This window comes from Haliotis rubra, unplaced genomic scaffold (genome assembly GCF_003918875.1).
Source record: "Haliotis rubra isolate DU_JTF1 unplaced genomic scaffold, ASM391887v1 Scf168, whole genome shotgun sequence".
In the NCBI taxonomy this organism is placed as follows: Eukaryota; Metazoa; Mollusca; class Gastropoda; order Lepetellida; family Haliotidae; genus Haliotis; species Haliotis rubra.
Window position 1 is genome coordinate 1403449 of NW_025765647.1, and position 17084 is coordinate 1420532.

The following is a 17084-nucleotide window of genomic DNA, read 5'->3' on the forward strand; positions in this document are numbered from 1 at the left end:
TGTCCATTGCTGCAGGGCTGTTACTGTGGTTTTTCATTTAGAAAACAATCGGACATCTAGATGGTTTGGTTAGGTTTGATTTGGTTCTTGATTAACACCACACTCAGTAATATTGCAGCAATATGACGGCGGTCTGTATATAATCGAGTCTGGACCAGACAATCCTGTGATAAACAGCATGAGCACTGATCTACGCAATGGGGATACGATGGCATGTGTCGACCAAGTCAGCGAGTCTGCAACAAGTCCATATCAAAGTCGTCTATGGCGAGCAAAACACAGTGTGTGAGTTTAATTCCAAAAAAATCTGAACAGTATTCCTCTTATATCTGGGCTTATCATCTTGATATGGTCTTTGAAATTGGCAAGTGTTTGAAGTTTACCATTCTGATGAAACTCCACTTTATGGTACTGACAAATCAAGAAAACAACCTGGCAAACCGGATTCGAACCCAATCACTGATGTGAGAGCAGGAAAGAGATTAGGTTATTCCAGCTACGCTGAATCAGTGGACATAGCCAACAACATCTTGTTTATTGCATAGAGAGACAAACGTTCCATTTCAGTGTAGATTCTTACAACAAAACTTTTAGTTTGATAACAGTGTAAAGATTTACACCTCAAGTCTCTCTATGCAATAAACACAAAATTAATATCCATACAACTGTCTATTCAAATACTACAGCGTAATTCCTTGCTTGTTTCTGTAATGTTTCTGTATTAAATTGTAATATTAATATATAACATTTACTCATGTTTGTTTAAAGACATATTCTACTATTGTGCATGCTAAGAGGCAAAGTTATAATAGGCATTGAATTGCTCATCTGAACACACAAGTACCAACACTTCAAGATCCTGAAGTTTTTAACTGAATCATATTTTATTATTATGAATAGAAACTATTCTTCTATATTGCAGGCATTCCTGAAATTTCCATTCTGCATCCATGTGGATGCTATCTGTATTTGGGTCCATTTTCAGTTGGTATATGTACAGGATGCAGAATATGGCATATTGCAAAGCTCCTGGTAACCTAAGGTCAAGTTCAGTGTAAGAGACAAAACAGAAAAACAACAACATATGTTTTGTTTTCATAATCTTATTTCCATCTATCACACACAGACCATACACAAACTGCTTCTGAAGCCTACCAGGTCAGTACCACTCCCTGTCGGAGCCGATATTAGAGCTGCCTTTATATCTCCTTTCCTTGCCATCCTGGTTGTATTTGTACCGATACTGGGGAGGAAAATATTCCTTGTGAACAGTTTTATTATCTATTTTCTTCTGATGCTCTTTCTCATATGTCTCTAAGTCCATGGTCCATACATCTCTATCTTCCTTCTTGCAGTGTACTGTGTCGACAGGATAAACTGTTTTCCTAATCACTAGCTCTCCGTTGTCTTTCAGCCAGCAGTTCTCCATGTCATCAGGTGATTCTGGAATCCCATTTGGGAATGAGATGGGGGTGATCTTGATGAGGTGGATCACGCTCTCCAGCATCTTGTTCACAGAGGGGGTGTTCTTGTGAATATACATACTCCCGATCTGTCAATAATAAAATTGAAATAGACTATTATGAGATGACCTCATGCAGATAACTGTAAATGTGATGCTCACCTGACTGGGGGTGAGGGAGAACCCAGCTTCATGGAGAGGGGGAATAACACTAAAGTCTGTGACTCCAAAACTGTTTTTGTGCCATTAAACATCACTCAGCCATATTAAAGCAATACATGTATAATGTCAGCCAGTAGATAATCAAGTCTGGGCCTGACAATCCAATGATTGATATTATGAGCAGTACTTCAAGCCATCAGACATGCAATTGACCAAGTCACTGAACATAGCCACCCTTTAACGTCAAACAGACTCATGGCTTAATTCTAACACAGAACACAGAATCCCAAAAGTGTAATACTCCAGTTTGAATGTACCATAGTAATATGATATATACGATGAAACACTGAGAAACAGCATCCTGACTCTGAGCTGACATATTCTTTGTTTTATCCACTGAATGCCAAACAACAAGTACCATCTTTTAATGTTTTTTGGTATGATGCAGTTGCGATCGAACCACCAACCCTTAGCTCATTGACTTAGGCCAGAAAATTTTACCACTAGGCCATTTTGTCTTTGGTTGCATTAAAATCAGATGACAGCTGGGATCATTTAAAGAAAAGGTTTAACTTTCAGTTTCAGAGATAATGAGTGAGTCAGTGACTTTAGTTTTCACCACTTTTAGCAACATTCCAGCAATATCACAGCGGGGGACACCAGAAATGGGCTTCACCTATTGTACCCATGTGGGGAATTAAAACCGGGGATTCAGCATGTCGAGCAAACACTTACACCACTAGGCTACTCCACTGTCCAAACGTGACCACAATTAGACATTAGAATTGAGTAAAATGGTCCATGAACGAACATCCCAACAAACCCGACCATGACACAAGTGAAATTACAAAGGACTTTTTTTCATTTTCAGTATGTCTGGTCTGGTTTCTGAACACGTCTCTGAGAAAAGTTTAGACATGTCATCAACTTGTATCACTATGGCCTGTAAATAATTAAGTACAGCCCAGACAAAGCTGTGGTTGATATTATGAACACATCCCACATCACCAGGATCAACCTTCACTCAGGACTACCATTACCTTTCCATTTAACTTGAGTGTTTTGATGGTTTCTCGCTCCCAGTATGGCCGACCTTTCAAAGGTTTCACTCTCTGGACCAGATGCAACATGGACACCTCCCTCTTCTTCCCTCCCTCTGTCTCCAGCTTTCTCTGCCTTTCAAACAAAGGTTCTGCCCATGACATGTCTTTAGGGTCTGCCCATTTTGGAATTTTCTTCTTTTTGTACATCCATCTCACAAAGGTCAAGTCTTGACATGCTGGGCGAAGAAGTGACACCCTCTGCAAGAACATAGAACTTTGATAAAGGTGGAGTGAGTCACTGCGTCCTGTAAATATGTGAACAAGGCAGAACAGTGAGACGGACAATCAGGACATAATAATACACCATCAGGACATTATGATACACTTTCAGAGCTTGATCATACACCATCTGTTCATGATCACACACAATCAGGGCATGATGACACACAATCAGCAAGGTACACACACCACAAGGGCATGATCACACAATATCAGGGCATGATCACACACTATCAGGGCATGTTCACACACCATCAGGGCATGTTCACACACAATCATCAGGGCATGTGTTCACACACATAATAAATCATCTAAAGTGTTAAGATGCACAAGGCCCATCAAAGCGCTGAGGAAAGTCACACACACATGGGGATGTGTGAGAAGCCCATTTCTGGTGTTCAACCTGATTTAATGGTGATAGGGAGAGACATTCAGGGAGGGGCGGTGGGAGCCTATTGGTTAAGATGTTCGCACATCACGCCGAAGACCCAGGTTTGATTCCCAACATGGGCACAATGTGTGAAGCCCATTTCTGGTGTTAACCGACGTGAAGTGGCGTAAGCATATAATCACTCACAACATCAGGGCATTATGATACACCAGCAGAGCATGATCACACACCACCAGGGCAAGATCACACACCATCAGCAAGGTCACACGCCATCAGAGCAAGATCACACCATCTGGGCATGACACACCAGGGCAAGATCACACACCATCAGAAAGATCACATCAGGACATGATCGCCATCAGAGCAAGATCACACACCACCTGGGCATGATCACACACCATCAGGGCATGATCACACACCATCACACACCATCAGGACAAGATCACACAGGACCTGGGCAAGATCACACACCATCAGGGCAAGATCACACACAATCAGCAAGATCACACACCATCAGGACAGATGACTTGAAGATAAGTCTTAGATTAACCATGACCTTCAGCACACTCTTCTTCCTGGAAACATGAAGATAAGATCTGCTACACAGAGAATAACAATCACGGTACGCTAAGACATGGTGCGAATCCAAAACAATATGGCAAAGCAAACATGGGTGTAACTTAAAGACCGTTTTGTACCCTGGGTACATTTTGAATGGTTGAGAGTGACCCTAGCTACTTGACTAAGGAACATAACAAGGTAGATTCGCCCACACAGTGATATGCACTGGTCATGTTTATGCCTGTTGTGTAAGACTATATACTTGGCCTTTCATTAGTTTCACAGTGGTCCTTGCTTGGCCTTTCATTAGTTGACAGTGTTCACAACAGCGTCCTTCCGGCTTGATAGTGTTTTCTGTAAACAATATATGTGGTCCTCTCTCGTATCGTTAAGTGAAGTAGGTCTTAAGCTGTATTATCATTCTGTAAGTATTGCCACTATTGAGGCGACCAAAGTTTCAAAGTCAAGGAAATCACGTTCATCTGTTCCCCAAACTAACATTGCTATGAATACATGCTGTTACACAAGATAGGATACCCATGCAAAAACCTGTCTGTCATAGATCTGAATCACTCCCGCCTCTAAATAGATTTCCAGCACCAAACAGGCAGGGAAAACTTTAAAGCATGCAGTTCTATATCACATGTACCTGCAAGAGAGACGCCATCTTGATATCTTGGATAATATTACTTTCGTATTTGAGAACTATAAATGGTATGTATTACTCCTGTAGTCAATAAAAATACTTTACACTTACAAAGATACCATTTATCTAATGTTCTCGCTCATTTCGCCCAGAAATTTCTGAATACGAAACATCATTACAATTGGGAGTACTCATTGGATAGTTCATGGGCACTAATATAGAATTTTATTTTTTGCCACTGCGTAAAGAAATGCACGAAACAACTTAACTAATTGCAACAATTAAATCGCTATCGAAATTAGTTTGCTTTAATATACCCGCATAAATAACTGATGGTAACAAACGTGCAATACATCGCAATGTTGTAATGAATTCCCCAGCAATCTTCATTGAAGGAGGTAAAAATATCTTCAAGATGGCGACGTTTTGGCTCGTCGCTTCCGTGATCACTTGTTTCAAACTACTTTTAATGCCAACGTAGTACGTGTCTGTCATATTTAGCTGGTTGAGAACGTTTCTGTTAGTTATTAATCACATATGCATTGTTTTGGAGACATGACACGCTTAGTTGTTGTTTGTCAACATGTACACGTGTCACATACCGGCACATCCAAAAGGGAAACAACTTGGCATTTAGATTAAATGTTAAACGCACCAAGAATATTGGGACCTTACGTAGCGTTTGTCTTGCTAATCTGTCAGATATGTCCACTGTGTTCCTTTTCGCAGGGGCTTCTTTCAGTTGTAGTGAGCTAATATTTTGAACACTAAAGATATCGACCATGGTTTTAGACACTATTGTGTACCATGTGCACATAAATACAACGTTGATATCACCGTATATGTGGTCACTGCCGCATGAAATAGCATTTGGATGATTTAAAAAAATATATCAGAGAATGGGAATATTCAGATATTATTGAAACTGTAAATATCTATGATATTACCAGGAATTTTGATTACTAGTCATCCTGTTGTGTTTACGTGGTTTTGCAGCCGATCAACAGACTTTCGAAGTTCATCGAAACTGGTTGGCGATAACCCATAGTCTACCAATCAAAGACTGGTATTATGAGGTAGGACTTTGTATTTGTTTTTGAAAATATTTCAGAAATATACTCCAACATAGCTCATTATGAGGATACATTTCAAGCATACTAAGCAATGATGATATTTATATTTCATATTGTAGTGAAGAGACATCCTCTTATTCCTCTTATGCTTATATATTGAATTGTTGAAATATTTGTGAAATATTGTTTTCAATAAGAGAGGACCAGCAGGGAATCAAAGATAAAACTAGTCATCAGTAACCTTTGTTTGTCATGAGTGTCAGCTAAAATATTATATATAAAATATCCTGATTGTGCTGGATGTTGCATATCATGTCAATCACTGGTTAAGCTGGTCCATCCTTAATTATTTACAGGCTGCCTTGATTTAGCTGGGATAATGCTGACCCTTGCTAAAATAGACAGTACCCCAAACCATTCTCTTCCATATCCAAACTAATATACGTAACATCATTGAAACTATCAGCTGTCCGTATTATTTGCAACATCTAAACATGATCTAAATATGACCTTTGTTTGTGATTTTATTTAGCTCACTGAGTTAGTATGTAGGAAAGAAATGTGTTTGCAGAAGACATCTGAATGGACCTTGGATTATCCCCCCTTGTTTGCCTGGCTGGAGATGGCGCTGTCCCAAGTGGCCCAGTATTTTGACAAGAACATGCTGGTTGTCTCTAACCTGAACTATGCCAGTGAAGCCACAGTGTTGTTTCAAAAGCTGTCAGTCATTGGAACTGATTTCTTCTTTGTCTATGCAGTGAATCAGTGAGTACCTATGTTTTGAGATGATAATATCATCAATGTTCAATCAGTAACATTGTCATTAAAATTATTGCTGAGTACAGGCAAAGTGTTAAATGGCTCACTCATCAATGAACTCAATCAGTAACATTGTCATTGAACAAAAGGTTGTTTTTGTACAGGCAAACTTTTAAGTGGCCATATTATAGTCATATGAAATTATTGGTAGTTCATTATATTAGTTGAACATGTATATGTTTTGATACAAAATGTTTTGGGAGAATTATAATATGTTCTCTCAACAAACTGTATTGATATATATATAAGTGATAATATATGAGTAAAAATATATATTAGGAACAAATTGTTTGAGAGTGTCTCTGATATGTCAAAGGTAAGAATTAAATGTACTGTCTCATGTGACTCTTGAGTAGAAAAAGTCCTGTATCCATCTGAGAGTTTTTGTACAGCTGAATAGAAATGCACAGGTGTATTATTTATTCTTATATGATGAAAATGGGATTATAGAAGCAGTTTATCTATTTTCCAGGTTTTGTAGGAAATGTTTGAAGCCTAGTAGAAAAGACGAGACACAGGACTTGTTTGAGAGTCCCAAACTCATCACATGTGTTCTGCTGCTGGCCAACTTTGGACTTCTGATTGTTGATCGTATCCTTTAACCATGGGTAGAAAGCTGTTGGGATGGGTTGTCTGCCATGCCTTCCAGAGTTATCTCCCTTTCATTAGCTCCTCACAGCAATAGGCCATTTGTGGAGTTTGTTTTATTATATTGGTGCTGGCTGAACTCAACTGAACTCTATTTACACTCAGGGCACTATCAGCGGCTTTAGAGGTACGACATATACATCCTTATATACGTCCGAATACACAGGTATACAATATGCATCAACAACTTCACTGAGCAGTAACGACAGTTACTAAATTACAATATTCATTGGTGAAACATGCTGTTTGTATCAGATTGTAACATAATTGTTTTACACATTTTGAAAAAATATTTGTTTTGGATTGGACAATATAGTTTTTGGTTATTAAAAAGAAAACTAAATTCATTTAAGAACTTTGGTTTAGTGTAAAAATATGTGTGAATAAGCTGGGTTTTTTCTCATTTTCCAAATTTGGACAGATAAATAAGTAAAGATATTCATCACCTAAATCAGTTGATTTACAAAGTGGACAACCAGCAACCTAACTGGCTATATGATTCGCAGAAACAATTATGTTTTGACTAGAATTTTCATCTAGACCATCAAGGCAGCTTTACAGTATTGTTGCTAGATCAGTTTAAAAGTCACCGTCATTTGGATACTATGCAGGGAGCTATTGTTATACAGATAGAAACAGTGGAGAGTTGTTTATTAAAATAGGCACATTTTGCAATGTATGTTATTTATTGTCTGTAGTGTTGTAGTGTAGTAATGGATAAAAGCCGCTATTGTCTGTAATAAAGAAATAAATAGTTTTAACACCACAAATTAACATAAAGACCATGATTTAGAAAATTACAATCTGTATCTGTACTTTTGTTTGCATGGTGCTCAGTTTGTATAGACTTAACCAACCAGACATACATTTCCAGTACAATGGCTTCCTGACTGGTGTTCTGCTCTTGTCTATTGTACGACTACATGAGGTAAACTATCCCATGCTCAATACAATCTCATCAATTATTGCTATCTATTGAATCTTCATTCAGGAGAATTGATTTCTATGTCTATGGATTGGTTTTAGTTAATAGTTAAGTACTACAGTCATTAATTAATAACCTCGTTAGGATGAGAAAGCCACAATAACTCGGTGCGCCTAGTGGCAGCAAGAGTTGTATACTCCCCAGGGAGTTGAGATTGATAATGCGATGTGCCGTTGGGATTGACATCCAATGATCGAGGGAAAAATATCAGTGCCTTGAGCATGCACCAGTGTGTGGATATGTGCGCTATATAAATATACTATAATAATAAAAAAATAATAACAATTATGCGGATGAAATCAGGGATTGATACTACAGAGGTGGTAAAGCAGGAAAGTTTACAATGTATAGGTATCAATTTCATTTGACAAACTGTTGGTTGGTAGTCAAGTATGATAGCTTGTTAGAAAGATAAATTAGATCAGATCCTGACTTAAGATGGGCATGGTTTTATCTCAACTTACAAACATGGGGGTCCTGGGGATCCCCAGTTATTAGTTGTAAGGGTCCTTGATGACAATATGAGGGTCCTGTGAAGTAAGAGTGTAGAGAACTGTATGTTTTGATAATTTCTGTAGAGCCTGGAATGAATCATTGATCATGTGGACTGATGGATGAAATAATGCACGTAACTGCTCTGAAAGAAACAACTTAACACTTAGCAAAGTCATAGATATGTTGTGGGTACAATGGCATAGTGAATTGTTTTTCTGTGTCCATTCTCTATATTTGTGCGTACTGGATGCACATTTATGCTTCATGTTAAACCCTGATAGGGACAAACAAGCAGGCAAAGATCCTGCAAGTCTTAATCAACTTTGTTAAATCTTAAGAAACTTTCCAAATGTTAACTCTTTATTTCAGGGCAGAAACATCTCTAGTGCCTTTTGGTTTACTGTGCTGCTTAACTTGAAGCACATCTACCTGTATATCGCCCCCGCATACTTTGTCTACCTCCTGCGCTGCTACTGCTTCAGGAGTGCCCCAGGTAAGGAAGGTCAAGGTCAATTACGTGTGTGAATTGTGTGCAGACTTCAGTGATTGGTCAAGTGATATGATATGTTTGTTTTGTGTTATATTTAATGGTGCGTTTCGCAATATTCAGACTATATAACAGTCTATATTTATGCAGACAGGACCAGATGATACAGTGTTTGACATCATGAGCATTTATCTTTGCAAATGGGATAAGTGACGTGCAATTGTCCAAGTCCCCAAGCTTTAGCATCCAATCCATTTAGTTGCCTCCTACAACAGGCGTAAGTTGCTGAGGACCAATATTCCTAAGATAAAACTGCATTTTTTAAATATAAAAGCCCAAAGAACTAAAGTAATCTATCCACCAAACTCAAATTATCTTCCATAGTTTGAGTTTAATACCGATTTCAGTTCATTCTGTGAAATGCATTTTCCTGCGTTTTTCTCAAATTTGAGTAAAAACTCGAACTTAAGTCAAAACTCAAACTTAAGTTTGTTTCGAGAAATCAGGGCCTGATCTTTTTTAAGCACTCATCTAGTTTGTTCACTTCATAGAATGGTCTCTAATGGACAATAGATCATGTTGAGTTAAAAATTCAGCTGTTCCAAATTGTGAACTCAGTTTGAGATTTGAGTAAAAACTTAAGTTTATTTCGAGAAATGGGGGCCTGGGTTAGTATTGGTCTTCAGCAACCCATGTTTGTCATAAGAAGCAGGATCTGTTGGTCAGGCTTGCTGATTCATGTCATCAGATCCCAATTGTGTAAATTGATGCTCATGTTGCTGATCAGTGGATTATCTGGTCCAGACTTGATTATTTACATGAAGTTGAAATATTGCTGAGTACGGCATTAATCAACAAACCAAACAACCAACCAAGCCATATGAATGGTAGCTTACCTGGAGCCCTGGTTTCTTGTTTCAGACGGGACAATACAGTGGAGATCGTTCTCCATCACCAGACTCTTCAGTCTTGGCCTCACGGTTATGTCAGTCTTCGGGGTATCATTCGGACCTTTCATATACATGGTGAGACTTTACTGAAATCTTTTGGTGTTACTCATACATAGTTTTGTCATGTTATTATGCAGTCATCACTTCTTTTGTTTAAGGCATTATGCATGAATTATATGTTATGCACAAGATGCTCACTGAGGACTTAGAGTATTGAGAAGTAGAGGAGGCAGGGAGGCATTTTTCAAAACTATACATGGATTCATAGATTAAGCAGTTATTGTCAGACATTGATAAAAATACAACCTGTTTGGTAATGGTCACTAAGAATTTAATCCCCCTCTTTGCCGATGATACTTTGTGTAAACTTCTGTAATATTCACGCTACAATATAGACATTCATGTAAATCTTTGTTCCCAGCAGTATATACAGAATATCTGATCACCTGTACACACAATCAGCCGTCTAGCCCACTCAGCCATCACGGTTCCACAAAAATGGAAGTCAGCGTACTAATGCTGGAATCTGTACTTTACTGAGAAAGTTTAATCCCAAATATAACATATGTTACATTTGAGCACTTTCTAAATGGCATTGTGTATTCATAATATTGAAACAGTAATTATATAATCAACCTGAACACTTTGCATCAGCAATGCATCTGTATTATAACAATGAGGTTAAGAAGATGTAGTTTTGATGCCTAAAATGTTAAAATAGATAAAGACATTGGTAAGTTTCCAATGTTTATTGCAGGGGAACATGTTGCATTTATGAGTTATGTCGATTAAAGAGGTTCAAGATCCTATAGCCGAGGTTTAGATGTCCAAATGTGTCTTGATTGTTATTCGTGATTCAGCACTATAACCATGCTTGCGGCTTCTCAGATGAAGTGGTAAATATGTAAGATCTGGATCACTTTGGATTTGCCTCCAAGATCAAGCTGGTATATAACTGGAAAACTCTGTTCAAAGTGGTGTTAAAGCCAGCTCACTCACCTTTATGTATTTTACCCATGTACATTGTACTGAGTGACAGTCATGTGTTTCCGTCAGGGCCAGTTGCCACAGGTCTTGTCCCGACTGTTCCCATTCAAGCGAGGACTGTGCCACGCCTACTGGGCACCAAACTTCTGGGCTCTCTACAATGTGGCTGACAAGGCTGCTACCATTACAGGTACAGCAGACAGGAGAGGGGGTTGAGGGGGGACATCCGAGGGCATGTGTACAGTGGACAGGAGAGGGGTTGAGGGGGACATCCGAGGGCATGTGTACAGTAGACAGGGAGAGGGTTGAGACAGCGGGGGAGAAGGTAGACAGGAGAAAAAGGGAACTTTCTATTGCAGGTACAGTAGACAGCAGGGGGAAGTCCTGGAGCAGGTATACAGTAAAAAGAAGGGGGGGGCAGGTACATTAGACATGATGAGGGTGGTGAGAAGGGACATCCAAGAGGTGTTACGTTGTCTGAGTCGACTTACAGTGGATGGATGCACATTAAAGTGCCTGGCAATCATCACATCTGAAGCACCTTGGCTGACCATACTGATAACCTGACTTTTCAATAATGCCCACGGGTCATGTTATATCCAACTTATAAACCGACTGAAGATATAATTTCAAGATTTGGTATTTACTGTTGAAATCAACTGGGATGAGACTGGCAGCCGACACCTTGCCTTGCACGCGCAATGCATGCTCTGCACACACTACCCGTGTCCTGCACGTGCGCTGCCCGCACTACCCGTCTTGTGAGGAACACATGGTTCATGCTGACAAACAATCTTATTCTTCACAGCAATCCTTTGTAGCCTAGTGGATAAAACTGCCAAGCTAATAAGCGAAGGGTTGCAGGTTCGAAACCAGATATCGGCACTATATGTTGGAAGTTTTCAATAATGTGATGTTTTACGATCGCATTCAGTGATAGCAAGACAAAGTTATATCAATCTTCAAAACAAGTAATTCAAAGTAAAGTAATATTGAAGTAATATCCTGGGGCAGAGGGACAATATTGAAGAATATCCGGGGCAGAGGGACAATATTTAAGTAATATCGGCCGGGCCATCGGGATATGACTAGGCCTTGCAGAACAATAAAGTGACGTCACTGGAGGTTTATAAGTGATAAAAGAGGCTGTTGTACATATAATTTGGTAACTGACAGTCTCAATGTGTCTCACTGTGTCTCATTGTGTCAGACTTTGTCCTATTGTATTCAGGTGTGCAGTTGAAGGTAATCCAGCCAGATATGACCGGTGGTCTTGTACAGGAGTTACTGCCCTCTTGCCCCACAATGAACAATCGCTATGATGGTAAGGGCATACACATGTACAGTGCCATTAATTTCAACGTTACTTAAACTTTCATGAACAGTCTCTATATTCTTTCTCCCGATTCTTCTAACAAATGAAGACCCGTGAAGATCCGGGGTAGAATAGGTCTTCAGCAACCCGTGCTTGCCACAAAAGGCGACTATGCTTGTTGTAAGAGGCAACTAACAGGATAGGGTGGTCAGGCTCGCTGACTTGGTTGACACATATCATCGGTTCCCAACTGCTCAGATCGATGCTCATGCTGTTGATCATTGGATTGTCTAGTCCAGACTCAATTATTTACAGACCGCCGCCATATTGCTGAGTGCGGCGTAAAACTCAACTCACTCACACTAACAAATGAAAAAATGCAAAAGAGGTGCTTTTGGGCTGTAAAAATCAACAGATGTAAAGAAATTATTTGAAAATGTATTTGAAATACCCATACAGTGACAGATATAACACAGATATGTCACCCTGACAGTTATAGACAATAGATATGTATTGTACAACAAGGCCACTGCCACTGTGTTGCCTCCTCTTTCAGCCTGCTATGATGAAACTGTGGTCCAACCCGCGAGGGACCCTCAGCTTCCTCCGCTGTCTCACACTGTGTGCCTTTGCCTCCTTCATGTTTGGCTGGCACGTCCATGAAAAGGCCATCTTGCTCATCCTCATCCCGCTGATGTAAGTGTAGTACTCATTACTCAACTGCTGGTGTTATAGTGGGCAAGAACTGTAAAACCACAATTAGATCAGACCTAGAGAAAACAGACACACACACACCATGCATACACTTTGGATTCTTAGTTTTTTAGCAAGTTTTTCAATATGTTGAAGCAAGTATTTTGAGTATATTCAATCAAGTGTTGGAAGTATTCGAGACAAGTACTTCAATATGTTAAAGCAAGTATTTCAATATGTTAGTTTTTGAGTATATTGATGCAAAAACGAGTATTGCAAGTATTTGAAGCAGGTATTTCAATATGTTGAGGCTAGTATTTTCAATATGTTGAGGCTAGTATGTTTGAATATATTGAAGCAAGTATTGCAATATGTTAAAGCAAGTATTTCAATATTGGCTAAGTATTTTTTGAATATATTGAAGCAAGTATTGCAGCATGCAAGCATTTAAAGCATGTATTGCAATATGTTGAAGCAAGTATTTCATTTATAATGAGCAAGTATTTGCAATATGTTGAAGCAAGTAGTTCAATATGTTACAAGTATTGAAGTTAAGTATTGCAATATGTTGAAGCAAGTATTTCAATATATTGAGGCTATTTTGAATATATTAAGTATTGCAAATATGTTGAAGCAAGTATTGCAATATAACTGTTGGAAGCAAGTATTTCAATATGTTGAGGCAAAGTATTGCAATATGTTGAAGCAAGTATTGCAATATGTTGAAGCAAGTATTTCAATATGTTTATAGTATTTTGAATATATTGAAGCAAGTATTGCAATATGTTGAAGCAAGTAGTGTAGAGTATATTTAAAGCAAGTATTGCAATATGTTGAAGCAAGTAGTTCGAGTATATTGAAGCAAGTATTGCAATATGTTGAAGCAAGTAGTTCGAGTATATTGAGGCAAGTATTGCAATATGTTGAAGCAAGTAGTTCGAGTATATTGAAGCAAGTATTTCAATATGTTGAAGCAAGTATTTCCGAGTATATTGAAGCAAGTATTTCAATATGTTGAAGCAAGTTTGTTGAAAGTCTTAGGCATGTTAAACATGTAACACTGTTGTTTCAGATTGTTGTCAATAGAGAGGAAGAAAGAAGCTCAGATATTTCTCATTTTATCAACCATTGGGGGATACTCTTTATTTCCCCTTCTGTTTACTCAGTTTGGTAAGTACAATTCGCACATCACAGAACGCAGACAAAGTCTTTCCCTTTCGTGTCTGGTTCACGGATTTGAGTGTGTTGTGAGACACACATACATTTGCTTGTTCTGCCTGTTGTATAAATACTGCAAAGGTTTGCTGTTTAATCCATTTTAGAGAGGTGCAGAGTTAGGTCCCTTAGGCCTGCCAGGAAGCTATGGTTCTGTGTTGAATCCTGGTTCTTTTCTAGGTTTGATAGTACTATATCAACGAATTGATAAACATCTGAAACATGCTTCACTTCAAGCTTTGTTCCACATTAGGTTGACAAGCTGTGAAACAACTGGAATACTGTAAAAGCGATGCTACACCCAAATGATCCACTCACTTACTCATTTGTATAACACACTACTTTTTGTTTCAGAAACACCAATAAAAATACTTCTCCTGGCACTTTATAGCTTTTATGCTTTTACAAGTCTGGGAAGGATTCATGGGTAAGTTATAAACTATACATCCCGAGGAGTCCATTAAGGAATAAGCTGCCTGTAGAAAGACTGTATCTGTGGCCTAATGGATAAACAGTCTTCTCAGAGGGTTGAACGTTGGCGTTTTAGTCCCTGTCTATATGGCAACCCGTGAAGGTGACTTACGGGATCGGGTGGTCAGACTCGCTGACTTGGTTGAAACATGTCATCGGATCCCAGTTGCGTAGATCGATGCTCATGCAGTTGATCACAGGATTGTCTGGTCCAGACTCGATTATTTACATACCGCCGCCATATAGCTGGAATATTGCTGAATCATTGTGCAAAGTGATATTTCAAAGATCCAATTTCCTTATTATCCAAACTCATTTCTGGTGTCTCCGCTGTGGTATTGATGGAAAATTGATAAAAGCATTGTAAAACCACTCTCAAGCAGGCACTGTGCAGAGTTGCATCCCTTGGTACTGCAAGCTGCTGATGATCATGGGTTTGAGTCTCAGATGCTCCCTGGTTTCTTGGATTTTCTGCCTTATGCTCATGATCACTTCAGACTTTCCTGACCCGTGAAGATCCGGGGTAGAATAGGTCTTCAGCAACCCATGCTTGCCACAAAAAGGCGACTATGCTTGTCGTAAGAGGCGACTGACAGGATCGGGTGGTCAGACTTGCTGACTTGGTTGACACATGTCATCGGTTCCAAATTGTGCAGATCGATATTCACGCTGTTGATCACTGGATTGTCTAGTCCAGACTTGATTATTTACAGACCGCCGCCATATAGCTGGAATATTGCTGAGTGCGGCGTAAAACTAAACTCACTCGTTCACTCACTCACTCAGTCAGACTTTTCTCCTGAAAAACTGACACTGAAAAAAGCCTACAGCAACTCGTTCACTCACTCACTCCAGCCATAACTTCCATGTTTCTTGTGTTTCAGTATCCCGGCTCGGCCAACTGCCTTGCCCCTGTTGTCCAACCTGGAGAGCCTTTACCTGCTTGGAATCATCCCTCTTGAAATATACAACAGTATTGGGCACCCTGCTCTTGGCCTGTCACAGAGACTCCCATTCATCCCCCTGCTATTGACATCTGTTTATTGCGCAATTGGCGTCACATACTGCTGGCTCAGATTTTACTGGCTTACACTTTCTGATAGGCCCAAAAAACCAAAAAGCAGTTAGTATGTATACAAATGTTAATAAATATTTGTTTTTTGTTTTTTTCCTTGGCCTTGTGTTATTACTATGGTGTAGGGCTGCAACAATTCACCCAGATTTTTAATATTGGACCCTCCATTCGATCATTTTCGATTTGATAAACATCAGATTTCATTTAACTCTCAGACTTTGCTTTTTTTAGCATGAAATCCATCGTCAACTTGGTGATGTCTATTAACAATTCTCATTTGATAATTAGCCCGGCGTCAACCAATCACGTTTCGCCTTATTTCAGTGCTAGAAGCTGCTCGAGTTGGGAGTCAAAATTACGTTCTGGCTGTGTGGAAATAATTAAAATAGGTATTAAAATATTGAATCGAAATAGTGATAATCGTTATCGAAAATCAAGACTAAGGTGTCAGATTCGATTTTCGATGTATGGAACTGAATCGTTGCAGTATCAGCATTCCAAGACACTTATGACTTGATCTTCAAGAATTAATAATCAGACCATGGTTAGAATTGGTCTTCTGTAGCCCTTTCTTGTCCTAAGAGATGACTAACTGTATGTGGTAGTTAGGCTAGCTGACTTGGTTCATACCCAGATACCTATCGTCGTATCCCAGTTGTGTAGATTGACACTCATGACGTCAGTCTCTGGATCGTCTGGTCTGATTGTTTACAAGATTCATCATACAAATGGAATGTTGTTGACAACAAACAAACCAACAAATCAAGAGTTAATCTAAGGAAGATCTATAATCAGTCTGTATTTCTCTCCCCACATTCTCACTTACTGAAACAGCCGATGTGACGTTTTAATAATTACCTTTTATAATTAACAATAGCTGTTATACATCATGTTGAATCAAATAAAATAGAATATCAAACTAACAATACTGGATCTGAGGGATTACAATTTGAAAATAATTACAAAAGGTTTTTGTTTCTGTAAATTATGAAATTCTTCCTGCTGTTTTCATTGACACTCCCAACCAGTGATTGAAAGAATGCACAACATGAGCACTGACCAACTTCACATGATGATCTTGAAGTAAGTCAGCTCCTGTAAGACGTACGAGTCACTGGTGCCTATTCTGACTGACTGAACGAGTATGGTTTTACGCTGCTTTTAGCAATATTTCAGCAATATCATGGCGGGGGACACCTGAAATTGGGTTGACACTTTGTACCCATGTGGGATTTGAACCCAGGTCTTCGGTGTGACGAGACAACGCTTTAACTACCAGGCCACCCCACCGCCCTATTCTGACTGGAATCGGTGAGAATACAGAATA

At 39.1% G+C, this 17084-nt stretch overlaps 2 protein-coding genes across 2 annotated transcripts; one reads left to right on the forward strand and one right to left on the reverse strand.

Annotated features, from left to right (window-relative positions):
* Window positions 1–1087: 1087 nt before the first annotated feature.
* Window positions 1088–4682, reverse strand: LOC124272288 (39S ribosomal protein L30, mitochondrial-like). Its single transcript, XM_046707458.1, has 3 exons — window positions 4548–4682; window positions 2665–2925; window positions 1088–1552 (listed from the first exon to the last, which is right to left on the reverse strand). The coding sequence occupies exons 1-3, from the start codon at window positions 4563–4565 to the stop codon at window positions 1160–1162; spliced, it is 672 nt and encodes a 223-aa protein (XP_046563414.1). The 5' UTR covers window positions 4566–4682; the 3' UTR covers window positions 1088–1159.
* Window positions 4683–5032: 350 nt separating this feature from the next.
* On the forward strand, window positions 5033–15852 carry LOC124272258 (probable dolichyl pyrophosphate Glc1Man9GlcNAc2 alpha-1,3-glucosyltransferase). Its single transcript, XM_046707421.1, has 14 exons — window positions 5033–5291; window positions 5541–5620; window positions 6189–6382; window positions 6909–7027; window positions 7945–8012; window positions 8934–9057; window positions 9973–10076; window positions 11058–11178; window positions 12220–12271; window positions 12306–12312; window positions 12860–12999; window positions 14069–14166; window positions 14566–14638; window positions 15567–15852. Exons 1-14 carry the CDS (start codon window positions 5249–5251, stop codon window positions 15808–15810), a joined length of 1467 nt encoding a protein of 488 aa, XP_046563377.1. The 5' UTR covers window positions 5033–5248; the 3' UTR covers window positions 15811–15852.
* Window positions 15853–17084: the final 1232 nt, after the last annotated feature.

Coding starts and splice junctions, on each gene's coding strand:
- LOC124272288 (XM_046707458.1), bottom strand. Junction 1,553..2,664: donor CACTCAAGTTAAATGGAAAG/GTAATGGTAGTC, acceptor TATTATTGACAG/ATCGGGAGTATGTATATTCA.
- LOC124272258 (XM_046707421.1), top strand. CDS start 5,249: ATGTCCACTGTGTTCCTTTTCGCAGGGGCTTCTTTCAGTTGTA. Junction 10,077..11,057: donor TCGGACCTTTCATATACATG/GTGAGACTTTAC, acceptor TGTTTCCGTCAG/GGCCAGTTGCCACAGGTCTT. Junction 14,167..14,565: donor CCTTCTGTTTACTCAGTTTG/GTAAGTACAATT, acceptor TTTTTGTTTCAG/AAACACCAATAAAAATACTT.